Here is a 23,254-nt window from a genome sequence, read left to right on the forward strand (position 1 = left end):
CTTTGCTTTTGTCGCACAGAAAGCTGTTTACTTTTAAAATAAGTGTTTTAATACATGAAGTCTGGAAACAAAGTCTATGGAGCTGGAGATTTGTCCATTTAAATCAGGTATTCAACACATATGAGGACGGTCTTAAAGGTGAACGCCCTGCTAATACACAGCTGGAGAATTGCTAATGGCAAGTTGCTTTGTTACTCCAGTCACACAAGTCCCATGGAAGCAGTCAATTCTAAACGATACATCAAAATGATTAATTTTACCCAAATGAGCACAAGCTAACCTTGACTAAGAGCATGTGCCGGCCAGAGCAGCTGGTTTGAAACCTAATATATTCATGAAGTTAAAGAAAACCTAATGACAAAAGTTAATGGGCTCTGAAGGCTGAAGGCATCAACTTTCTCCTGGAGTTGATGTAAAATGCCACTTGGAAGTATAGGGAGCCATTTGAGGAGAAGAAATTACAAACACTCATGCGTTATAAACCTGATTAAAAACTGAAGATGATTTATAAATCGCTGCTGCTTCCTCGGCTGAGCGTTGATTCAGGCTGCCAAAGTCCTGATGCAGGGATAAAGTTTTGAGGCGCGAGGATGATTGAGAGCAAAGGCGATAACTCAGATCTGAGGAGAGGCTTTAACATGATAAAGCCTGAATGCAGCCAGAGTGCAGAGAACAATGAGTGTGCTGATAAAATCCACAGAAATCTGAGATGAATTTGGGGTTTAGAAAGTTAGCCTGGGGTGAACAGTGCTCAGATCCTGAAGGTGAGCAGGATGAGAAGTGTGGTTTGAAAATGGTAAATGACGAGGGGTGAACTACGGGTTTTATTCAGAATAATCTTTATCATTAGGCCTCAAAAACAGCAGTGAGGTTCTGCAAGGGATAACAAATTTGGAACTACTGATTTTTTCTCTAAACGTCAATGATTTGCAAATCAATTGACTGATAAATCGTAATATTTTGATAGTTTTTATATTTTACAGTTTTAGATGGTTGAGAACCGAATAAACTTGAGCGAACATTTAAACAAGCAATGGTGACACCAGTGGGACTGGTGATGTTTTGCTCAGAAAAGCAGACATTATATTCACTAAAGGTAAATCAGTATACATAATAATGATAATAATGCATTATTAATAATCCCATTAGTCATGTTTCAAATGACCTGTTTTATCCACATCCGAAATTTAGATTAGATGTTATTAAACCGTTTGAATGAAACAAACATTTTCTCATTATAAATGTCAAACATTCTCTCCCCTTATCACAAGCTCTTAATGATAGACCAGTAAGAAAGGTAAACAAATTCATATACATTTAATTTGTTCTTAAATTGCTCTGTTACACCACATACAATAGACACACTGTTGGGATTTAATCCAGACATGCCTGTCCAAATCGTCTTTTAGGCACCAGAAGTCGAATACTTTTAAAAACTGAGATTATGCCTATTATTTTGACTTAAATTAAAAAAAAATATCACCTGAAAATGTGACATCCCAGAGTCCAGAGTCATGAAGAGCCTCAGCGAGTGTGAGCCCTGAGCTCAACATCATGATTCTGTCCAACATTAAAGAAATAAACAGAAGACAGAGGAACTGGGGCAAGTTCTGCAACATGCTAATAAGAACCCAGACTCACCTCTTCTAAGGGAAAGGGCTGATCTCACCGAATACTACTTTAAAACTGTTTTTCACTCCTTTTTCTTAATTGATAAATAAGCTTATAATTTATAATAGCTACATAACGACTATTAATAACAATATTTTGAAAGCATCTTCACTTTTAGGAAGATTACATTTTAAAAGATTACATCTATAATTTGTCTAAATGTTATTTTACAAGTTAAAACCAATTCTGTAAATCACAGTGAGTTTATTGTCCATTCAATCCCTGCGTGGGAGGGGCTGCTGCTCCACTGGCCTAATATCACTCTAATAGCAGGCCCTCTTGACACTTGCGCTAAAACCCTCAGCCATGCTGGACATTAGCCCGCATTATACGTTCCGTAAAAAAGCTGATTTGAGGAAGAGCAGCTGAGAGGAATTCCTTCTCGCTTTAATTGCTTTAGAAACGGTTCCCACAAAGAGACACTGGACAGATTTACCTCCAGTTTAAGTTCTTATTTTCATCGGTTCACAAGTTAATCCGATTTTTCTTCTCCTCTCTGCCCAAATGCTCTCCGGCAAAAAAGGCATAGGACAAAACATAGCTTCGGAGTATATATATATATATATATATATATATATATATATATATATATATATATATATATATATATGAAATCGGAACTTATGTTTAGCTAACAGGTTTTTAAGACCCATGTGCGCAGTGAAACCCACTTGTTGCTATAAATCGTTGATTTTCATTGTTGCTTTTTCATATTCTGCACTTTCTCGATTAAGCTCTATAAGACACCGACCTTAGCTCAACAACATGAAAAATCTAAAGAGGGACTTTGATCTTTGCTCAAACGCGCTGACGTGAGCTATAAGGCGCATACAGCCTGTTTTCAGACGTCTAAAGTTCTATGAGTGAAGGTGAGCAAAGATCAAATTTAGGATTTTAACCCCCTCCCAGCCCACCTTCGTCTTTCTCCCTCACTCTCGGAGAAAATTCAACAAAATATGCAAGCTTTACATTAAAAGGCTACTTTCGCTGCCCTTAATTCCAGCCTAAACGGTTTTTCCTCGGAAGAAGAAATCTTTTCTAAAAACCTTGAAGAAGAAGAGAGGGGCATTATTGTTTTAATCCTCTTACCAGCAGTCATTTTAAGACATTTTTTGGAGGGTGAAATGGCGTCTTGTCTACCCAATCCTAACCTAAATCCCTCGGGGCCGGGGAGCTGCTGGAGGCAGTGCAGCCCAGCCCGCATCTCTCCATCTCAGCTGCATTCCGACCAAAAAATGTAGTCATTGCCAGGCAGCAGGAAAATAAAATTAATGCACGGAATTAACCTGAAAGTCGCTGTAGTCACTGCAAGAGGGTAGCAAAGGCCAGTAGCTTCTCGTCATTTGCATATCATTTCATTAAGACCCGTGTGATTAACGTTCCCCCCTTCCTTTTGCTGATTTTTATGAGTTTCATCTAAATCAGCTCATATTTCTTACAAACATTAAAGATCATGTGAAGCAAATGTTTACTTTCTAGATTATCTCGGATTTGTTTTCATTATTTTGTTTTCTAAAAGGTTGTTTGGAGCTAAAAATCAATCCAGAAAGCATCACTGACAGGCAAACAAACGGAAGCTTTAATGGACTTTTTTATTTTTGTATTTTCTCTGTAGTGGATTAAGTAATTTTCTAAAAAAAAAATTTTTAATAAAGCAGCATGAAACATACTAAAATTAAAAGTAAAGAATGGCAACTGAGAATTAGAAATGAAAACAAGTACAGGTTCCCCTTTGAAGTGGGTTTAAGCGCTTACTCAGCAACAAATTCTCAGAATAACCCTGTAATGTTGAAATTATGAAATCAAACTCACGCTGTCGCGTAATTTTCTCTTTACATTTGTACAAAACAACTTTAAGTTATCAAGATGAAACTTCGTCAGCCTGCAAAAAGCAACACGCATTTCATCATCACGGTCACCTGCGAGCGATATGCTTAAAACAAGGAGGACCTATAATAATAATGATCATAATAATAGTAATAATAATTGTCCAGTGTGACAGAACGTGTTAAAACAAGTACAGCGGCACCTCGGTGCAGCACTCACCCACAAAGTGAGGTGTATAGAAGAGAGGTGGGGCGGGTGGATGAGGAAAGCGACGTGATTGGCACAGAGAGGAAAGCGTCTGGGCGCCCCGGTGACCCCACCCGGAGCGCTTTAAAGGCCGATAGATGGCAGCTCGGCATCCTCCCTCAAGCAGAGAAGCGAGCCGGTGCACGGAGCGGACAGACCGGAATATTCTCAGGATATCTGGCTGAATGAAAAACTGTAATGAACTGAATAAGATGATCAACCACCTGGGGATTTTAGAGCAGAAGATTTGAAAGGCGAATATTCGGCTGAGAAATTTCTATAAGACAGAGAGGTAAGAAGTTTGCTGAACGCAAGTTGGGCATTACAGATCATTTTCCTACAGGTTTTAGATTTTAAACTACACAAACGTTTAAACTAAAACTGTTTTAGCCTTGTCTCTTCTGTTTTTGTCTTCGCTTACATCGTGTTCCAAACTTCCTGATAGAAATGATTCCCAAAGTGCAGCGATCTCGAGGTGTCCAAAATAAACAGTGGCAGCGGTCAATAACAGCACGTGTTTGCTCGGTTTCCCTTTATTTTTGACTGTAAAATAACACGCAGTGTTATAGGATTTGTCAGAAGATCCCTCGGTTCCTCTCGGTGTGTTACTCCATGTTGTTAATTTTCCGTAGGTTAATGATTCCCATTCGCTCTCTCTGCCTTTTCAGTTTGTAAATGGTGATGGATTGACGCCACGCATACAGAACTACGGCCCCAAGGCACTCTTTAGTAAATGCAGTATAACTCATAAATCCACGGCAATTAGCATAATTAGACTTAAATCAGAGCCCGAGGCATCGTGACATTGTCCTGAAAGAAGAGCATTATGTTGAATTTTTAAGCTGTAGATGTGGGGGGAAACTAGCAGATTACATACTTCCAGCCAGAGGCTCATTTAGCAAAATAATGCAATGAAACAGACAAAAAGAAAAAGAAAATTAAAAGCGAAAGAAAATTTTGTATTAGTTACACGGTTTCCTCTCAAACAGTGATTTACACACACACACACACGCCCACCGGGGCCCACGTTTCACGTGTCAGGCCTGATGATAAATTAATAGTCCTGTATAGTTGAAACCTATTTGCACCCACATTAAACAGGAGTCCAACCGGGGATCTTGTGCATATTTCACCGCAGACCTGTCACACGTCGCCGTCAGCCTCTAGGCGCTTGGAACCGGCCTGGGACCCGCCGCAGATTGAAATAAACGGCTCCCACTCGAGGCGAACTCACAGGGAGCAAAGTAAATATTTTCCCGCTATTCTGCCGGTGCAGACTGCAGAGGTTTGGCAGCGATTACCGTGAACTGCGAGCGCGCAAAAATAAACCTTTAAAATATTAATAACAATAATAATCATGATTAAAATATATTCAGTGTAAAAGCTCATTTTAAACCCAGACCGTGGATAAAAAATACTGAAGATAATTTTCACTGGAATATTTTTGGATATAAATTAAACCACTTTAATTTATTATAATAATAATAATAATAATAATAATTATTATTATTACTATACAGACTTGTATAAAAATAATAATAATAATAATAATACATGCCTGCATTATAATTCAGTAATAATGATTTTACAGAACTGTATTACAATACTAATAATAATAAGGTAAAATCACCACAAAAAGCCACAGAATAATGCAACAATCCAAAAAAGCCGATATTGAAAATTCTACTTTATACACTACTTTAAAAATACATTTGATCTGAAACAACACTTTATATTAGCAAAATACAAAGCAGATTATTAGCAATGAGATCAATGGAGAATCTATTTTACGACTTTTCTCAACACTAAATTGAACAAAAAGTGTTTGGTGCTGGGGTCTTTAATCAAATGTAATATAAAAGTTATCGATTTTCTAGTTTCCATGTTTTTGATGATATTTTTGACTAAATTGATTTAGTTTCTTTCAGTTTTTCGTTTTACTTTGCTACATTTGTGCGGATCTGACGACACACATGAAAGTTCTTTGAAAATTCTAACTGTATATTAACTCATAAATCATTATCAGTTATTCGCTTTGTTATCCTTTTATAAAATGAACCATCTTCCCTTTGGCGGGAGTCTAAAGCTTGTCTTTCACCTGTTGCCATTTAATTTTCTCCTCTCGGAACAAAGACGCACACAAAAATAAAAAATAAGAAATGGCCTCCTGGAGCTTAAACTTTTCTTTAGAAGTAAGTTTGTTTGTTCCGAGGCCTGAAACTCACAGCAGCTTGTGACTCTTCAGTCAGCTCGCCGGTCATGCAGCACTACGGAGTGAACGGCTACTCTCTGCACGCCATGAATTCACTGAGCGCCATGTACAACCTTCACCAGCAGGCGGCGCAGCAAGCACAGCACGCGCCTGACTACAGGCCCTCGGTGCACGCGCTCACTCTCGCGGAGAGACTGGCTGGTAAGACTCAGTTGCTCATTTTCTATCCCAAATCGTCACTTCCTCCCGTTCTCAGTTAAGTTATTATATTTATGTGACCCTGGCACGTGAAGGTGCTCGCGTGAACGTTTAGCTCGTCCCTAAATTAAACTGGTCATGTTTCTTGTTTCTCAACGGCTGTACATTTCAAGACATTATCCTTGAGGCCCGCTATGGCTCCCAGCACCGAAAGCAGCGGCGCAGTCGGACAGCGTTCACCGCCCAGCAGCTGGAAGCTCTGGAGAAAACCTTCCAGAAGACGCACTACCCTGACGTGGTGATGCGTGAACGCCTGGCCATGTGCACCAACCTGCCCGAGGCACGTGTGCAGGTAAAAAAACAAACCCAAAATTCATTTGTCTAGCAGTCTCGTTTCGCTATTAAAAATGTGAAATAACGCAGTCACGTGATATGAATGGTCGTTTTTCGCTGTTTACGAGCCGATACTGTGCTCTTTCAGACTCACTATCCTATAAGGATAGTCTTACGTTTGTTTTCTTATACAGTGCACTGCTTTTCACCTCTGTTTGAAACTCTGGCATACTCAGATTTAGCCTTTTGTATCTTTTAAAGCCCACCTGCCAAGAGGCTCCCTGATTAGTCAGGTGGGTGCGCAAAAAAAGTGTTCGTTTCGTAGTTTTTCTCTTGGTAAAAAGCCACGTAAAAGATCTTTTTAAGATCATGCTTTAACCATAATTAGACCTAGACCAGAAGCTTCTGCAGAAGTAAATGTTTTAAGAAATGCACAGCGTTCAGTCACTTTTAAGGCAAAACTATCACAGATCAAGGCAAAAGCAGTTCATTAAATATCAGAAAACATATCAAGGTATTCTAATAAGAGTCTTGTAAGACTACAGTTTTTCATTGGCTTGACGTTCTAGACCCTGCAAAATCTAAAAATAAAAATGAAATTGGGGAAATGGCCTGCTGTTTTCATTATTTACACACCTGCTTGAAAGACTGACTGGATCCTTTTCATTAAAATTGTACAACAGGACATTTGCATTGGTAGACGATGAATTTCCTGAGGCTCAGTTTAGTTTTTCACATGTGCACCACATCAGGGGTTTTTGTCCAAAGAGCCATGGTAGCCATACTAAATTTTTACAACACACAAGAAGAAGAATATTAGAATATTAACTTTTAATGTATTTTTACTCTTTTACTCAGGCACTTATCTATTTTTCTATCTGCCAGGTTTGGTTCAAGAACCGTCGGGCCAAGTTTCGTAAGAAGCAGCGCAGCTTGCAAAAGGAGCAGCTCCAGAAACAGAAAGAAACTCAAGGAGCTGCCGAAGGTGCTACAGAGGACTCCAAGAATGATCTCACTACTGCCACTACCCTGGCTCCTGAGACTCGCACTCCTCCTCCTCCCTCCTCCTCTTCATCCTCTCACTCAGAGACAGAGAGGCAGGCAGCAGCACGGCCCCAGCCTGGCGAGATGAGCGTGGAAGTAAACGTCACCTCCCCTGAACCATCAGACAGCGAGTCAGCAGCAGAAGATAATGCTGACAGAGAGGAGGACGAAATAAGAGGAGAGACGAGGGTGAAACTCAGGGAGGAGATTCAGGGGGAGGGGGTACTGCCGACAGGGAGCAGCTCCCCATCCTGTAAACGGCTGAGTCCAAGCTCAGGTAAAAAAAACAAACATATTCAGTTTGTCTTTCTTTTGTAGTCTCTAATCAATTACTTTATTTTAGAAATCCATCCATGTGCGAGATAGTTTTATAGAATTCATTCAAATGGACGGTATATACAGAAGTTATCCATGCAAAAGGTGCGTCAAAACATACTGAAGTCCTCCTTCTCGCTTCCTGTCTTCCAGATTCTCCTTTGAGCTCCCCCGCCTTGCCCTCCTCCAGCAGTGTAAGCAGTGGTCTAGCGCAGAGCAACTCCTACGCTTCGTCTCCTCTCAGTCTCTTTCGCCTGCAGGAGCAGTTTCGGCAACACATGGCGGCCACCAACAACCTGGTGCACTACCCATCGTTTGACATGAGCACGCCGTCCAGTCTGCCCTACCTGGGCATGAACGTTAACATGCCTTCCCCACTGGGGTCGCTGCCCTGCCAGTCCTACTACCAGACCCTGTCGCAGGCTCAGCAGGTATGGAACAACCCACTGTTGCAGGCAGCGCCGGGCAACCTCCCAGGAAGCCTCAACAGCAAGACCACCAGCATCGAAAACCTCCGTCTGAGGGCCAAGCAGCATGCGGCCTCGCTGGGATTGGATACACTCCCCAACTGAAGCTTGGCTGCTCGTTGTACGTGCTTGGCCTCTAGGTCAGGGACTACGCTACAGAATGGAGGCCTGCACAGGAGGTGACCTAACAACACCTCCTCCTGACCTCTCATGAACCAGCAAAAGAACTGTGTGTCCACCCAGAATTCAGAATTACCTCCAAAACCGCAGTAGAACCCTCTCCAGTTTAATGTCAAGATTATTTGCTCTTCAGATGTTGTAATGAGAATCACAAAGTCTGCCCACATTTCAAATTTGTGCTCATACAAATTAATTGCACAGCTGAGATTTTTTGTTTGCTCTTTTGTCGATTTTAAATAAACCCAGTTTCAAAGTATTTGTAAGTACACACCAAAAGAGCATAAAGCATGTTTTAGGGGCTCTCCTTTAACTGAGTGCCAGGGTTGTCAGTTCATGTATTGCCCTTATCCTCAACACCATCATTTGAGCATGCGGCTCACTGCTGGGAGCACACGGAAACACAAAGAACATCTCTGCTGGATAGACCGAAGAGAAAATACGATTATGACAAGAACTCAACGGACTTAATGAAAATCCCACCTGGACTGAAGCTGTGACTGAACAGCACTGTTTAGCACTTGCTTGCATTTGACACCACCTGGTCAATAGAATCAGGAAGTTCTAATGCCAGCTGTTCACTATGATTTAAGCTTCTTCTATAAAGTCACTGCAGGAAGGCTTGAACTCCAGAGCTGTCAGTCTCATTCCAGGACAGATATGAAAGATATATATATAAAAAAATCTTATAATCCTACAAGAACTCGAACTATGCATGCTTGTACCCCACTGAAGCATGGCTTATAGCCACATGACATAGTTGACATGGCATTGGCAGCAGGGTAAAGTTCTGATATCAAATTGGTTACTATAATCTCACAACCAAATACATTTTTCTTGATAGATGACTTTCACAGTCAGAGCTTTCAGGTCAGCTTTCAAGAATCCATTGAGCATTGTAAATATCCTTCAGTATTTGTCCACCTTCCTGAGTAAGGAATACCTCCATGTCTCTTCTTTTTAAAGGATTTAACAGGAAGTAGCCCATGTATTTTCCAGTTTTGGCTTTAAGCAAAGGACCTAACAGAGAAAATGAAGCAAAGAGGAGAATCTGCAGATGAGGCACAGTTAAAAATAATTTCGCACCGCCAACATTTATTTTTGTCAGACTGAACTCACCACTTTTCCTGAGCCGGTGGCTTCAGCAGAAAAATGCACAGGCCAGTTGTCTATGTATTATATGACTGTACATTGAAAACATGTATTTCTCATTTGTTTTAAATGTGAGTAATTTATCTGTTCAATGCAAGGGAATAAATCAAAACATAAGAATGACTTATGTTCACAGCATGAAAATGTCTGTCTGTATTTTTTCATTAACACTTTCAAACCAGCTATTTATTAGGTAATTAAGTATTTATTAAGAAAATGTGACATTGAGAAAAAATCAACTTCTTCATAAAATACATGATAAAACTCTTGTGGGATGAGTTGAAGGAAGTTAGCCAAAAGGTGAGCCTGAAGAAGACCAGGAAAGCCATTTACTTTCTAACCAGGATATTGAACCAGTTACCGTGCCCTCTCACAGACGTTACTTTCCAATGAGAATAAGTTGGCAACAAAACAAGGGTGGGCTTGGCTTAGATTGTGCAGACCAGAGAAAGTCTAGCTCATAATAAATGGTTTAAAATTTCAGAAAACTTACCTTCACTTTTTTATAGTAAAAATTTAATTTTAGTTCCTGTTTTATTGAAGACACCTTGATGATCCATAAATAATTTATCCACAGGGTTCATGCTGAGGTTTACACACCAGATAGGGGAGAACCTGCCACTTGTTCACTCACTGCAGAAGATTTAATCCCAAATGAAATGACTGAAGCACAGTGTCAGGCCCTAAAGAGTCTCCCAATCCACCATCCACCCACCCACTCCTCATACGCTCTCTTTCGCTGCTTCCCCTCTTCCCCCACCCTGTCAGCAGAGGTTTGGCTGCACCGAAACAGAATGCTTCGCCATAAGAAGATTACCTTTGGTTGGAATATCGATGGATTAAGTAAGAATAGAATGAGATAAAATAGGGCTAAAAGGGTTTCTAGAGTCAGCAAAGTTCAGACACCTGTTTTCCCCCTGCTCTGTCCTGCCCCGTAAATCCACGACCATAAAGATTATATCACTTTCTGACTAGCAAAAGGTAGGTGGCTGTTTTAAAATAGGGCATGGTTACAGCGTGTAAAAATAATTTTGGGGGCGCAAAGATCACTCATTCCAATATCCTTGGTTTATTACTTTAAATATGTGGTCAATTTTCCACGGACATCTGGGTTTTGTGTGTTCCTAAAGATCATGTGGATGTATGTTATTGGGAATGGTGTGTTTGTGTGTGCTAGTGTGTCTATGGCAGCTAAGCCGCTGAAGGTTTCCAGGAGCTCTTTGATGTGTATCTGGGCAATGCGCTATTAGAGGGATTTTCCTAGTTGACAGCTCAGAGAATGTGTGGAGGAATTGCGATGCCAGCAGGCTAAAAGAATGCTGGAAACAGGATTAGGATCATATTCTGGCAGCTCCTGTCACTTCATCAATGGGCTAAGGTTTCCTCAGTGACAGCCCTCCTTCTCTGCCCGGTTAAAACCTTTAGTGGGACCATAAAAGGGGTGAGAGAGGGGAAAAAACAATGATTGAATGGTGTGCTATGATTTCTGTGCTGGGTTTGCTCTAAGGGCTTTGTGTTGGGAGGTCTGGGAGGACTGCATTGATTTGGAGGGAGGGGTAGGTCAGGGGGATGAGAAAAAGGTTTTTTGGGGGGGAGAGGCTGGAGAAGGGGGGGGGGGGCTGCTTTTGGTCTTTCTTGGGAGTTTTACATCCAAATCCAAACAGAAGAGCATGTGGAGGGTTTTTACACTGATGCTAGCAGACAGGGACAGCAGTTTCGTGTCCCCCAGGGGACGACAGCAGCAGCAGGTGGGAAGGAAGAAAGCTGTTTCTTCACTTTGTATAAGCCCTGCCTGCCTGCCTTTGCAACGTGAAGGCTCTTTCACCTTGTGATGGCACAGCGTCTTAGAATCATGTCTCTTTTACACTTGTAGGCTTTCTGAGGTTAAGATAATGCCTCTGTGTAGATAAGCTTATTTTTGTTTTACAGCGTATAGCCTGTAATGGGCTCCTTAAGTTACACTAGAAACTTTAAAAATGTTATTAAAACATGCAATTGCATTTAAAGTAAACTTTGCAGTACACAATACAATGGGAAACCATATGTTAAGCCCAAACCATTACAGTTTTGCACTCTTCATATGTGAGTCTGAACATTGTCATTGGAAATGGCTTCACTTGAGTTGTTGCATCTTTTCCCTGTGCATCAAATCTTGTATTTGTCATTTCTGAACAGTGCCAGAAAGGAAACAATATCAAACTGAATATGCTTTAACATTACCTTAGAGAATAATGCTTCTCTGTTAGCAGTGAAAATGCTGTAAACATGGAAATGATGATGTCAGTCCTATAGACTGTACATAAAAAGTGGACACAGAAATTAAAAACAGGATTTTGTGTGTGTCATATAACACAGCGGTCCCCAACCGTTTTTGCGCCACGGACCGGTTTATGCCCGACAATGTTTTCACGGACCGGCCTTTAAGGTGTCGCGGATAAATGCAACAAAATAAAACTAGTACCGGTACCGAAAAAAGAAGATTTATTGATAACACACGTGAAAAGACCCAGGAAAACCGAGTTAACGATAAAAACAATAACAAAATAACGCTGAAAACCGATAAAAACCCTGAAAACCAGACATTTCACACCTGAGCCGCAACTCTCGCGGCCCGGTACCAAACGACTCACGGACCGGTACCGCTCCGAGGCCCGGGGTTGGGGACCGCTGATATAATACAAACAGTGTTGGTCAAGTTACTTGAAAAAAGTAATTAGTAACTAATTACTGATTACGTCTCCAAAAAAGTAATCCCATTACTTTACTGATTACATATTTTCAAAAGTAATTAGTTACTTAGTTACTTTTTAAAAACATGATACACCACCTGAATACAGCGGTCATGTCAGTGGGGGGGTCCAGTGCTTTGTCTATGAATGTGACATTCCCGTGGCAGCGTGCTCGGTGCTCGCTCAGATTTGAAGTTAAATTTTTCACTGCAGAAAGAAGCTTTCCTCCCACGCGCGTACAGCGGACGCTAATGTTTTTGTCACTTTTTACAGACTAAAACTTAAAGTAATGTAAGTACGTCCACACTTTAAACGCTGCATGGTCGTACTCTCTCCCGCGCTCCATATTGTTGATCTGCACATGTCTGTCACACGTGGTTACGTTATTGTCATGAGACACTCTCACAAATAAAATCAAGACAGTTTAGCAACGCAGTAACGCAGTGTGCTTACGGGAAAGTAACAGTAATCTAATTATTTTTTTGCAATAGCAATCCCTTACATCACCTGTTACTTGAACAAAGTAATCGGATTACAGTAACGCGTTACAGCCCATCTCTGAATACAAATACTGAATAAGCTTAGCAAAGTGTTAAAGACATTTAACCACGTGAAGGGTTCATTTTCATAGTGTTTCACCATCCCAATAAATATAAACTGTTCAAAGAAAGAACACACACTGAGCGTCACGGTTTCTTTGTCAGTAGCCTATAAAGGCAACTTGTATTGTTACAGCACCCACATCACAGTCAGGCAATATGATTTATTTACAGATGTGGACATGGCACACTCACACAGGGGGAACAGCATAAGTAGCTATAATGTGCTAAATCCTTGATCCCTCATCTCTGGTGAAAAATCTTTAAATTGCCCTTTGAACATATCACACGCCCAAGTAAGTCATTTATGCGCTAAGCTGTATATTTTCAGGATTTTTAAGTGCATGTTCTCTAGTTGGGCCTCAGGCTGTGTTGAAGAATAGCTACTCCAACTGGGATTACAGGGTGGTCTCCGGGATGCATCTTGGACCAACTGCCACTGTACAGCACCACGAAAAAACACCTTCCCCCAAAGTGAAACTCCGCACTTTGCTCACCCATGTGAAACAATACTTTCACAATACCACAGGAGTTTGATTGTTGGCGACAAGTTATATAATGCTAGGAATTACAGACTAGCATGCAAATGCTAAATCCTCCTCTCTTTCTCCTGAGAAGTGGATGAGACGGACTGTATCTGCAGGCTTCACTCTGGCTCCCAAGCTTTGTGCTACAGAGACGCTCTCCTTTCTCCCCCTGACTTGGGTGATAATCCTGACACGCACTGTCTGCATTTTTTACTGTACGCATTTAAGCGCATTTGCAGAGCATTTATCTCTCCAATGTAAACCAATTTGGCTATAAGGGCCTTGGGCCAAGCAAGGCGCTGGAGGGAAGAAAGGAAAACCCAAACCTAGCAGATGTGCAGAGAAAGGAGGATGGGAGAGTTGGCAAAGATGCGGGGGTTGATGAACACGTGAATGCAGCAAAAAAGGAAAAGCGGAACCATGGGAGAAAAAGAGCATTCGTTGTCCGAAGGGTAAGCTTTTGAAACTTGGGATAGGGGCCTTTAAAGCCGATAGAACGTGGATCACTGAATTGTTGAGTCACAGAATCTGAGAAAATCATATGAAGCTCCCAGTTAATCCTGTCATAGTGAAATCAGTGGGCATACTTTAGGGATCCCAGCCCCATCTGAAGAATTTTGAAGCCTGCAGTATTGACAGAGCTGCTGTTTGATACCGCCTATACACCTGTATCAGCTGTCTGTTAATCTGCCTTCCCCTCCTCCCACTAGTCCTCCACAGCATGCCGCCACTGCTGGTAGTAATGGCTGATGAAATGGACCAAGGACCTAAAAGCTGCCAATCTTGCTGCTTCTTGATGTCGCCTGTAAGTGGCTCTGGTTGCAGGATGAACTTGTCACTTTGATCATCTGAAAGGCAGGACTCCTGCTGTGTCAAACATTACTTCCTGCAATTCTGTGGAGCCATAAAGACTATGGGCTCCTTGGTCCCTGAAATGGGACATTAAGACAGAATCATCCTAGTTTAGTTGTGGTGATATCAAGGTGTTTTATTTGCTGGCTCACAGGCAGGGTCTGAATGTGTTTGGATGGCTTTTAAAGTACCTGATCTTATAGCCTAAGGTTCCTGTAAATGAGGTGTTTGCTGCTCTTATCAATGAGACGTTACATGAGAATAACACCTGGCACTGTCTTGACTGTGAAGACCACTGGATGCTTTCACTAGGTGATTACAACAGGTTCCTTCTCTTTCACTTATTTTCTTTTTCAAGTTTTGGTGCTATATTCAGTAGCTTTTATGAAAACATTATGGTATTAATCCTTAAGACTATGATTAGCAAATGCACAGGGTTTTGTTAATTACTTTAAAAAGTGTAAAAAACTAGTTGCTGTGTTGGCGATGCAGATGTATATACGTTTTTTGGACAGTTGCAATCACACACCTGTTCAAATTTAGAAAGGAGCTGTGCAGAATTCACAGTAAGAACTAAGTTACAGGAAATGACTAAATTTACCAGGATTAAAATGTAATATTACGGCATATGTGTATTACAAGCCTATGTATGCTACAACAAGATACAACAAGATATGAACTTTCCCCATCTGTGCACTACCCGGTATCAAAGACACTGATGTGATAGCTACACCTGCAGCCACAAACCTGTGAAGTCAGAAACACCATGCTCCATCTCTTTGCACAACATATTTTAAATCTTATTTGCTATTAATTTCTTTCTCCTCTTTTATCAGTGCTGGCGGCTGGGAAAGGGGTTCTTGCTAAAACCTGCCTGGTTCTCAGCACAGTGGAAACTTCAAACCACATGACACATCCAAAATAAAATACAATAACAGCATTGTATTGTATTGTATAATAAGCAGTTATTAGACAATAACTGAAATAGCCATTGTACTACTTATAAACTCATAAGTCTTTGCATTCTCCAAAGGAGAGCTTATATTAATTGGGTCAAATTAAAATATTAATTTCGTTGCATCAGCTGAAAACAACAATTTTTCATCTGCAATGATTTCCAGAAAGCTGCCAATAACAGCAAAATTTAAGTTACTACTAATGACTAAACACATAACACATTACCATTTACAAAAGAACATTTTTATCCATTTTGCAAAATATTAATGCTAAAATTAAAAAAATCAAAGGGAAAAGGTTTTGATAGTATTGTAAAAAATAAAACGAAGATATGACATAACGACTACACATTTTTGGCATACTAACAAATATTGTATGTTTTATTTTTTCACAATGCTGGACAAAAATAATATTTAAATGTATCGTAATGTCTGCAAAATTGTATTTAATAGGCCAATTTGAAATCAGGCACTTGTATGTGTGTGTGTACCATTACTTCTGTCTCAGATCCTGAGGGATTTATGAACAATGTCAAGTTCCCTCAGAAGACCTGAGACTCTTCACTGCCTCTTAAAGCTTAATGCTCCCTGACTGAGTAGCACAGCAAGAGCCACACACTCTCTCTCTATGTGCCTCAGATAATGCTAAGAACAACCTCTCAATTCCAGCTCTCCTTCTCGCCTAATGTGCCCTCCTTCCTCTATTGCATGCGCATGGCCATTTCCATTCTGTGAAACAGCACTGAAAACGTGGGTGCCTATAATGGAAAACGCTAACATTGTCCCTAATGGTTTCCCATCCCAGGAGAGTTTTAAAACATATGTAAATTTATGTAAGCCTAAGAGAAACACATATTTACAATAGCACAGGGTAATCACAATATGACGACATGGTGCGCTGGCCTTGGAGATGGAGGCGCCATGTGTCATTAGTCTCCTTTATCTCTTTTCTTTTTCCTGTTATCATCAGTGTAACAATCACTCACAATATGAATGAAAATGATCTGCGCTCATCTGTGGGACAGTGATGGAAAGGCTGAGGTGGAGGGGGGAGAAGGTAAAGGAAGATGTTTTGTGCCTTCACGCGCGTCCTCGGGTGCCTCGAGGATGCGCGTTTGTGTAGGTGAAGGTAGTTTATTAAATACTGGCACAGTTCAACAGAACAGTTTACTGAACAGCAGTAATTCAAAGGACACATAAATCTACCACAAGCCAAACATAATATATGTTAACAGCTGATGTTAGATGTACAGGAAAGAGAGAAAGAAGAGTCGTAGTTTAACAGATTTTTGCTGTGGATAATAATCAAATTTTTTCCCGTGCAAATCAGTTGAAAGAAAAGCTGTTGTTTTTTGTACCCTGATGTCAGGGTACAAATGCTCAGGCATTACTTTTGCTACAGTGTTTAACGTTTTTGTCCCTCGTGATTACATGATCTAATTTTTCTCTGAAGCATCTGTAGCACCTTTTCATGCTATCGTTCATAAAATATGAAGGGCAACTAGAATCTCACAGGATTGACTCAACTGAACATATCATCTTTTTAAAACCGAGAATGTTCCACTGTTTATGACACATTGAGCTCTTATTTACAGGATATACTCAAGTTAACATGTTGCCTCTGAAGTCTGCAGCCACTCCTGCAAGACTGAGGAAGAAAACAGGCTTTACTTCTTGCTTTGTTTGTTGTTCCGCTTTCTTGAGTTCATCCTGCCATAGCAGCGCAACACACTGAACCACCACCGACAGACTCACCTCCAGTCACTGCCTGAACAAAATAACACAGCAGCTGGACTCACTACAGTCTTCTGCCTCCATCTACTGACAAACTATGGAACTACTGTATATATCTGTATGACCTCAAGGAGACTAACAAGTGACAAAAACTGTAACAGAATCAGCAGAAAAAAAGATATAAAACTTCTAAAATTATTGGAGTCACCTCATGGTTCAGTTCTCAGTTCTGTGCAGGATGGACCGGCCTTTTACATGCCTGTGTTCAAGGGCCTGTTATTACATTATCATACCCACACTGGAAATCTGCCTGTGCATGAGTGCATTTATTCTGATGTGAAGTCATGTTAAAAAAACAGAGTTGATATGATTGTTGAAGACTTATACATCATTTTTACTTTTTTATTTATTTAACAGAAAAAACGTTCATTTCAGCTTCAATATCCAAGAGCCAAGACTCTTTATTGTCATTACATAAGCAATACTGCCACATGTGGTCCAGCAAATGAGATTTAGATAGCATAAATATACTGACATATTATAAATACAAATAGAATGCTTATACACAATTTACTGACATGTTTTAAAAAGTAAAAAGTCTGAGTATACACACACATTAAGTCAAAGTGTGTGTGTGTGTGTGTGTGATTTATTTCTATAGCACATCTAAAATAACAGCTGTTGACCTGTATATTGAAAATAATCAAATAACATAAAAACATAGTACAAGATGACAGAATTTAAGAAAGGAAACATAATATGAGAAAAACTAAGTAAGAAATAAGACAAGTAAATGTCACTGTGTCGCAGGCAGGATGTGGACCCAAATGCAGGACTCAAACTCAAAAAGTTAACTCAAAGAGGCAGCTTTATTGCTGTAGCAATAAAGAGCGCGAACTAAAACTCTGGAAACTAGAGACATGGCACCAAATTGGGGAAAACTAGAACCAGGACTAGGACTCTTCAAGGAACACAGAGGAAACACACAGCATATCAAATTACACAGAATGAGACAGAGGACGCAAGGCTAAACATAACACATGAGACGAGGTACCTTCAAAGTAAGAGAAGAAAAACAAACATGGTGCACACAGACAGGAGCCTACCAAAGTAAAACAGGAAGCAACAGGAAGCAACAGGAACATGCGTACAGAGACACAGACAGAAACACAGAGACATGACTGGGGAAACATGGATAAACATGACAGTCAGCGGGGAAAAGAATGAAACACGAAGAGGGAAGCAAGACACATGAACTCAAATATAAACACAGACATACAGAAAGAGACACAGAGGACAAACACAAGAGGGAATCGAATAATCAAAAGCTAAACAGAACAACGATGGCACTATAGAATAAACTCAAGACAAACAAAGTGGACATAAATCATAATACAAAATGACAAGTATTTTGTAGTTGCTGCTTGTTGGTGTCTAAAAGCCGCCTGAAATTATTTCCAGGCGGCTCATTACAGCCATATTGCGTGTCATATGGGTTCTGTTAAAACTGTGGAGCGAATAGTGGCCCGGTTTTATTGGCCCTGCATTGGGTGGGCCAATAAAACTGAAGAAATCCTAATTTAAAAAAAATAAATAAATAAAAAAAAATTTTATAGCTCAAAAAAATAATCTTTATTTTACATTTCGGGAAATGGAGACCGAACACACATGCTCAGGTCTGAGTGCAGTAGCAGCCAGCATGGTTATATAGTTCTGCAGCACGTCACACACACACACACACACACACACACACACACACACACACACACACACACACACACACACACACACACACACACACAGAGTTAGTTCCTCTTTCTTTTTGTGTCTGATTTCCTGTGCAGCTCTGCACTAAACTTCCCCTTCTGTGCTGACATTTGTCACACTTCCATTCGGTTTGTTCGGAGTCCCAGCCACTTTCCAGCGCTCATGGACCAGGACATGTCCTTCAATGCACATATTAAACAAATATGTAAGACTGCTTTCTTCCATTTGCGCAACATCTCTAAAGTTAGAAATATCCTGTCTCAGAGTGACGCTGAAAAACTAGTTCATGCATTTATTACTTCCAGGCTGGACGACTGTAATTCATTATTATCAGGATGTCCAAAAAACTCCCTGAAAAAACTTCAGTTAATCCAAAATGCTGCAGCAAGAGTCCTGACAGGGACTAGAAAGAGAGAGCAGAAAAAAGTGTTGAGACGGTTCTTTGAAAAACCTGATCAGCCCCTTGACTGATCTCAGCTGGAAGGGTGCCCCAGGTCAAGGTAGCAGTGCCAGGCGGCATTCGTGCAGGTGAAGTAGGCTCTCTGTGGGGAACACCTGCTTCACAGTCCTATTTCTCCCTCCCTTTTATTCTGCCTATTGATGCCTTGAACAGAGGGCTGGAGGCCATTTTGTCCCGCAGGTAAAGGGAGTCACTGCCCTGCGGTCTATATCAGCAGGAAACTGTCAGAGCGTGAATCTTGGTATAGCATTGTTGAGTGCCTGGCCATTCGGTGGGCGGTTGTCGTTCTTTCTATTATCTCCCGGGCTCCCGATTCACCCTCTAGAACATCCCGCGAAAATTCAGAAGCAGATTTGCGATGCAAAAACGCGTCAGTCGCGCTACTTGCTCGCGCGAATAAAAATACGCGCGGCTGTTTGTGTGTTGCATTTTGTGCATTTGACCGTATTGCGTTTACCGCTCAAGTTGGAAAAATAGGAACTCCAGCGTCAAGTCACGCTGTGACAACCATTTAGGAGCCTGGTGACGTGATGCTCTGACCTAGGTCAAAGGGGTAGATCCAGCCAAAGCCCTTCATTCTTCATTCAATATGGAGGAAAGGCTCATCAACGCCGTAGCAAACCACCTGGAGCTGTAGGACACCAGCTGCTTTCTCTACCGAGAATTTAAATATTATTTCAAATAAATTTTTGCAATGACTTATGTCTCAGTTCTACTACACAGCAAATATTGGCACACAACTTGACACATGTAGAATTTATTTCATATTATACTAATGAATCATGCTCACAGGTGTACACACGGGTGCTCACTCACACAAACTACACCCTTTTTGGCTCCTACCTCAAAGCACACTGTGTGCTGTCGATCCTACGTGCTGCACAACTCTCTCTTTTTTTTTTGCTTGTTTTCTCTTTTTTCTTTCTCAGCAGGTGATCCAGGTGATTCATATATGTATTTTTTCTCTGTTTGTTTTGTATTTCTCTTTCTTTCACACCTTTTCACCCTTTTCGTTCCCCCAGTCATGTCTGTCCCGTGTGTAGCAAGTGGAAATAAAATACAATAAAATAAACAATAAAAGCAAAGGTAAATCAAATAGACCATTACGGTAAGGCTGGGATGGTCCATTTGGTAAAGTAAATCCGTTGGGCATCTTGCTTTGCCTTTAGACAATAATTCTGATGGCAAAAGAACCAAACGGGACACCTTGTCCCACCTTTCTGCAGCTTTGATAGTTGGCTAACCTCCCTCAGTGCTACCTTGATCTTAACCTCTAGCCTCCTTCTCCATGGAGGGTACTGCCCCCTTGTGTCTGTTCAACTTGTAGCCACGCATCTCACTTGTCACTGCTGCCATATTGTAAATCAGCTTGTTAGTCTTGGTAATGATGGCTTTAGGTATCGTCCGTAACATCATCTAGCAGACCTTCTGTGGGTACTTCATGTAGTCTGGGTAACCGCCTGTGGGGGGTCCAGGTTTCAAGCTTGGCCATGATCTTATCTTTCAGGTCAGTTCCTCTCACACTCAACGATCCTTCTCCTATCGCACTTGGGGCGTGGTACCATCTCAGGTGGGGGTGATGATATCTCCCCCCTGACCTGGTGTCCTGGCTCCCCCTTGCCGTGGCATTTGTGTTGTACCTCATCAATCTCTAGCTGTGAGAGCAGTCCCTTCTTTTGAATGTTGGAACACTGAGCTACTAGTTGTTTCGTCGTCGTGGATGTTGGGTATCGAAGAATCCATAGGTCCCTCATCCTATTCATGTAGCCCCTTCTGCCAGGGTTACTTGCGTAGTAGCATGCCAAAAACGCCCTGTTTTTGTCTCTTGCTCACCGATAGCTTCTTGTTCCAGTAGCCCATTTCTTGTCAGGGTGCCCTGGTTCCTCATCACCTGACGCGGACCTTATTGAGCCGGGCGACGTCCGAGCCAGCATGCCTTCATATTCATCTATCATGTCCGCGGTAGGCTCGCTTAGCATGGGGGGGTCTAGCCTTAGGACCCTTACTGGATGCAGACACCCCAGGCGGGAATTGAACTTGCAATCCTCCACTCCAAAGACATGTAGTCTAACCATATATATATATTTAATGTATTGTATTATTTAATGTATTGGTTGGGGTGAAGAAACATGGGTGTGCTACCAATTTTCATACCTGTTATGAATTCTAATTTTCAACATTTTTTATTACATGACTGCATTTTCTCTGAAGTCCGTAATTTAATTTCAAGCTTTATTACGTAAAATTGAGAGCAGAGGACAAAATAAAAAGCCTGGTCTTAAAAAAATATAAAACCTTAATTTTTACAGTTAACATTTATTCAATCTTTAGCAAAGAGTCAAAGAACTTTCTAGATACACTTGCAGAGGGAGTGTGTCATGATTTATGAAACAATTAACATATTAATAATGCTAATGATAATTAAGTTAAGATCTTAACTATATTTAGTATTAATACTAAAAATACTTTTGAATCATACTTGAGTCACACTTTTGTTGTTGTTGTTGTTTTTTCTTTTGCATGATATTTATTTTGTTTTTGCATGTGAAAGAGCTGAGTTGAATCAATTAACATTTTAACTTTCTAAAGGGGGCAAATTAGCATGAAGATGCAACCTCAAAAATCAGTGGTAGAGTAAAGTTCTGTTGGTTATCTAGTAATAAAGCACTAATATTCATGTTCATGTCAATAATGAACCACATTCTTCATACAACAGCAAAAACTGCTGGGTCAAAAACAAGAACAGTAAGAATCTACTAACAAAATAAAATGCATGACCACAGGTTGAAAGCATGTTTGAAATGAATCTCAATATACTTTGATAAAAGGGTGAACTCTTCTGGTAGAAGTTTATGAGGGGGTGGGGGTCTTCCTGAAACAGCTATTCACAAGAAACAGGTGGACAGTAGCATTCCCCCAGAAGGGTTGGTTTGTTAAATGTGCAGGCAGTCATTTTTTTAAAGGTTATTTAATACAAAATCTTAATATTGAATACATAAATATACATTAATTAGTGTGTAATTACATCTTCCAACAAACTGAGAAATTTTCATAAACTTAAGCTTAATCCTATAAAAATAGGGTCACCACAGAGTGTGCAACATTTGTGGAAACCGTCATGTTCCCCTGACATCCTGACAATGGCTCATCAGGTGGTTGCAGTGTAGGAGGTAGAGCAGCTTGGAAGGTTGCTGGTTTGAGCCCTGGATGTATCCTTGGGCAAGAGACTGAATCCCAAGTTGCTGTCCAATGCATTCATCAGAGTATGAATATGTGTAAATGTCAGCTAGAATGCCCTTAGGTGTAGAAAAAGTGCTTGTGTGACTGTGTTTCAATGGATGAATGAAGCATGTTAAATAAAGCAGCTTACAGTAGAAGAGTGCTACTGTATAGAAGAACCAGTCCATTTACTATTTACCAGATGGCTCCATGTGCTAATTACACATCTATTTACAAAATGTTAATTTTAAAGCTTTGACCAACCATGTTGGTCTACTACTTCCATTCATGAAATTTGCAAGGAAAATTTTACCACTCATTTGTTATGATTAAAAGAAAAACTCCAAAATAGAAATCATCTGGTGAATGGCATGTTAAACAAAATGTATGTCTATTGTAAATCACTGCGCATTAACTGCACACGCAGTAACTTTTCATAGGGAAGGAGTTGATAATCAGTAGAGCTCGCCTAAGAATAGCAGTTTTTAGTTTCAAAGTAATTCAGTGAGAGCTGCCAGGAGACGGTTACATGTCAGAAGGGAGCTGTCAACAGACAATTAGTGGACTTAAAAGTCTAAAGAAAACAAAATAGCATTATTTAGCGGGTTTAATACACCTTACTGTGCTGAAGCATATATTACAGGGTAAATATCGGGCAGCAGAATCTACTTTGACCTCTCGAGTATGACGAGAACGAATGGTCCCCTAAAGTTTTCTCATAAAAATAGTATCAATATGTTTATCCTGACTGACAGCAGATGCTGATTTT

General features: G+C 40.6%; 1 protein-coding gene across 2 annotated transcripts; it reads left to right on the forward strand.

The window, feature by feature from the left end:
* Positions 1-3,873: 3,873 nt before the first annotated feature.
* LOC309699739 (diencephalon/mesencephalon homeobox protein 1-A-like) lies at positions 3,874-9,765 on the forward strand. Of its 2 annotated transcripts, XM_082522897.1 has the most exons (5): positions 3,874-4,036; positions 5,990-6,157; positions 6,328-6,506; positions 7,373-7,808; positions 8,000-9,765. In XM_082522897.1, the coding sequence occupies exons 2-5, from the start codon at positions 6,004-6,006 to the stop codon at positions 8,416-8,418; spliced, it is 1,188 nt and encodes a 395-aa protein (XP_082379023.1). In that variant the 5' UTR covers positions 3,874-4,036; positions 5,990-6,003; the 3' UTR covers positions 8,419-9,765. The 2 variants fall into 2 exon arrangements, with proteins under 2 accessions (XP_082379023.1, XP_082379024.1); XM_082522898.1 differs by lacking the exon at positions 3,874-4,036 and having other exon boundaries at positions 5,973-6,157.
* The last annotated feature ends 13,489 nt before the right edge of the window (positions 9,766-23,254 follow it).

Source organism: Aulonocara stuartgranti (assembly GCF_965226115.1).
Source record: "Aulonocara stuartgranti genome assembly, chromosome: 23".
Classification (NCBI taxonomy): domain Eukaryota; kingdom Metazoa; phylum Chordata; class Actinopteri; order Cichliformes; family Cichlidae; genus Aulonocara; species Aulonocara stuartgranti.

What these genes read in the sequence shown, in the direction of transcription:
- LOC309699739 (XM_082522897.1), top strand. Translation starts at nt 6,004, where the DNA reads ATGCAGCACTACGGAGTGAACGGCTACTCTCTGCACGCCATGAATTCA. An exon ending in TCTCGCGGAGAGACTGGCTG is followed by an intron (nt 6,158 to 6,327) that starts GTAAGACTCAGT and finishes GTACATTTCAAG; the next exon opens with ACATTATCCTTGAGGCCCGC. An exon ending in ACGGCTGAGTCCAAGCTCAG is followed by an intron (nt 7,809 to 7,999) that starts GTAAAAAAAACA and finishes CCTGTCTTCCAG; the next exon opens with ATTCTCCTTTGAGCTCCCCC.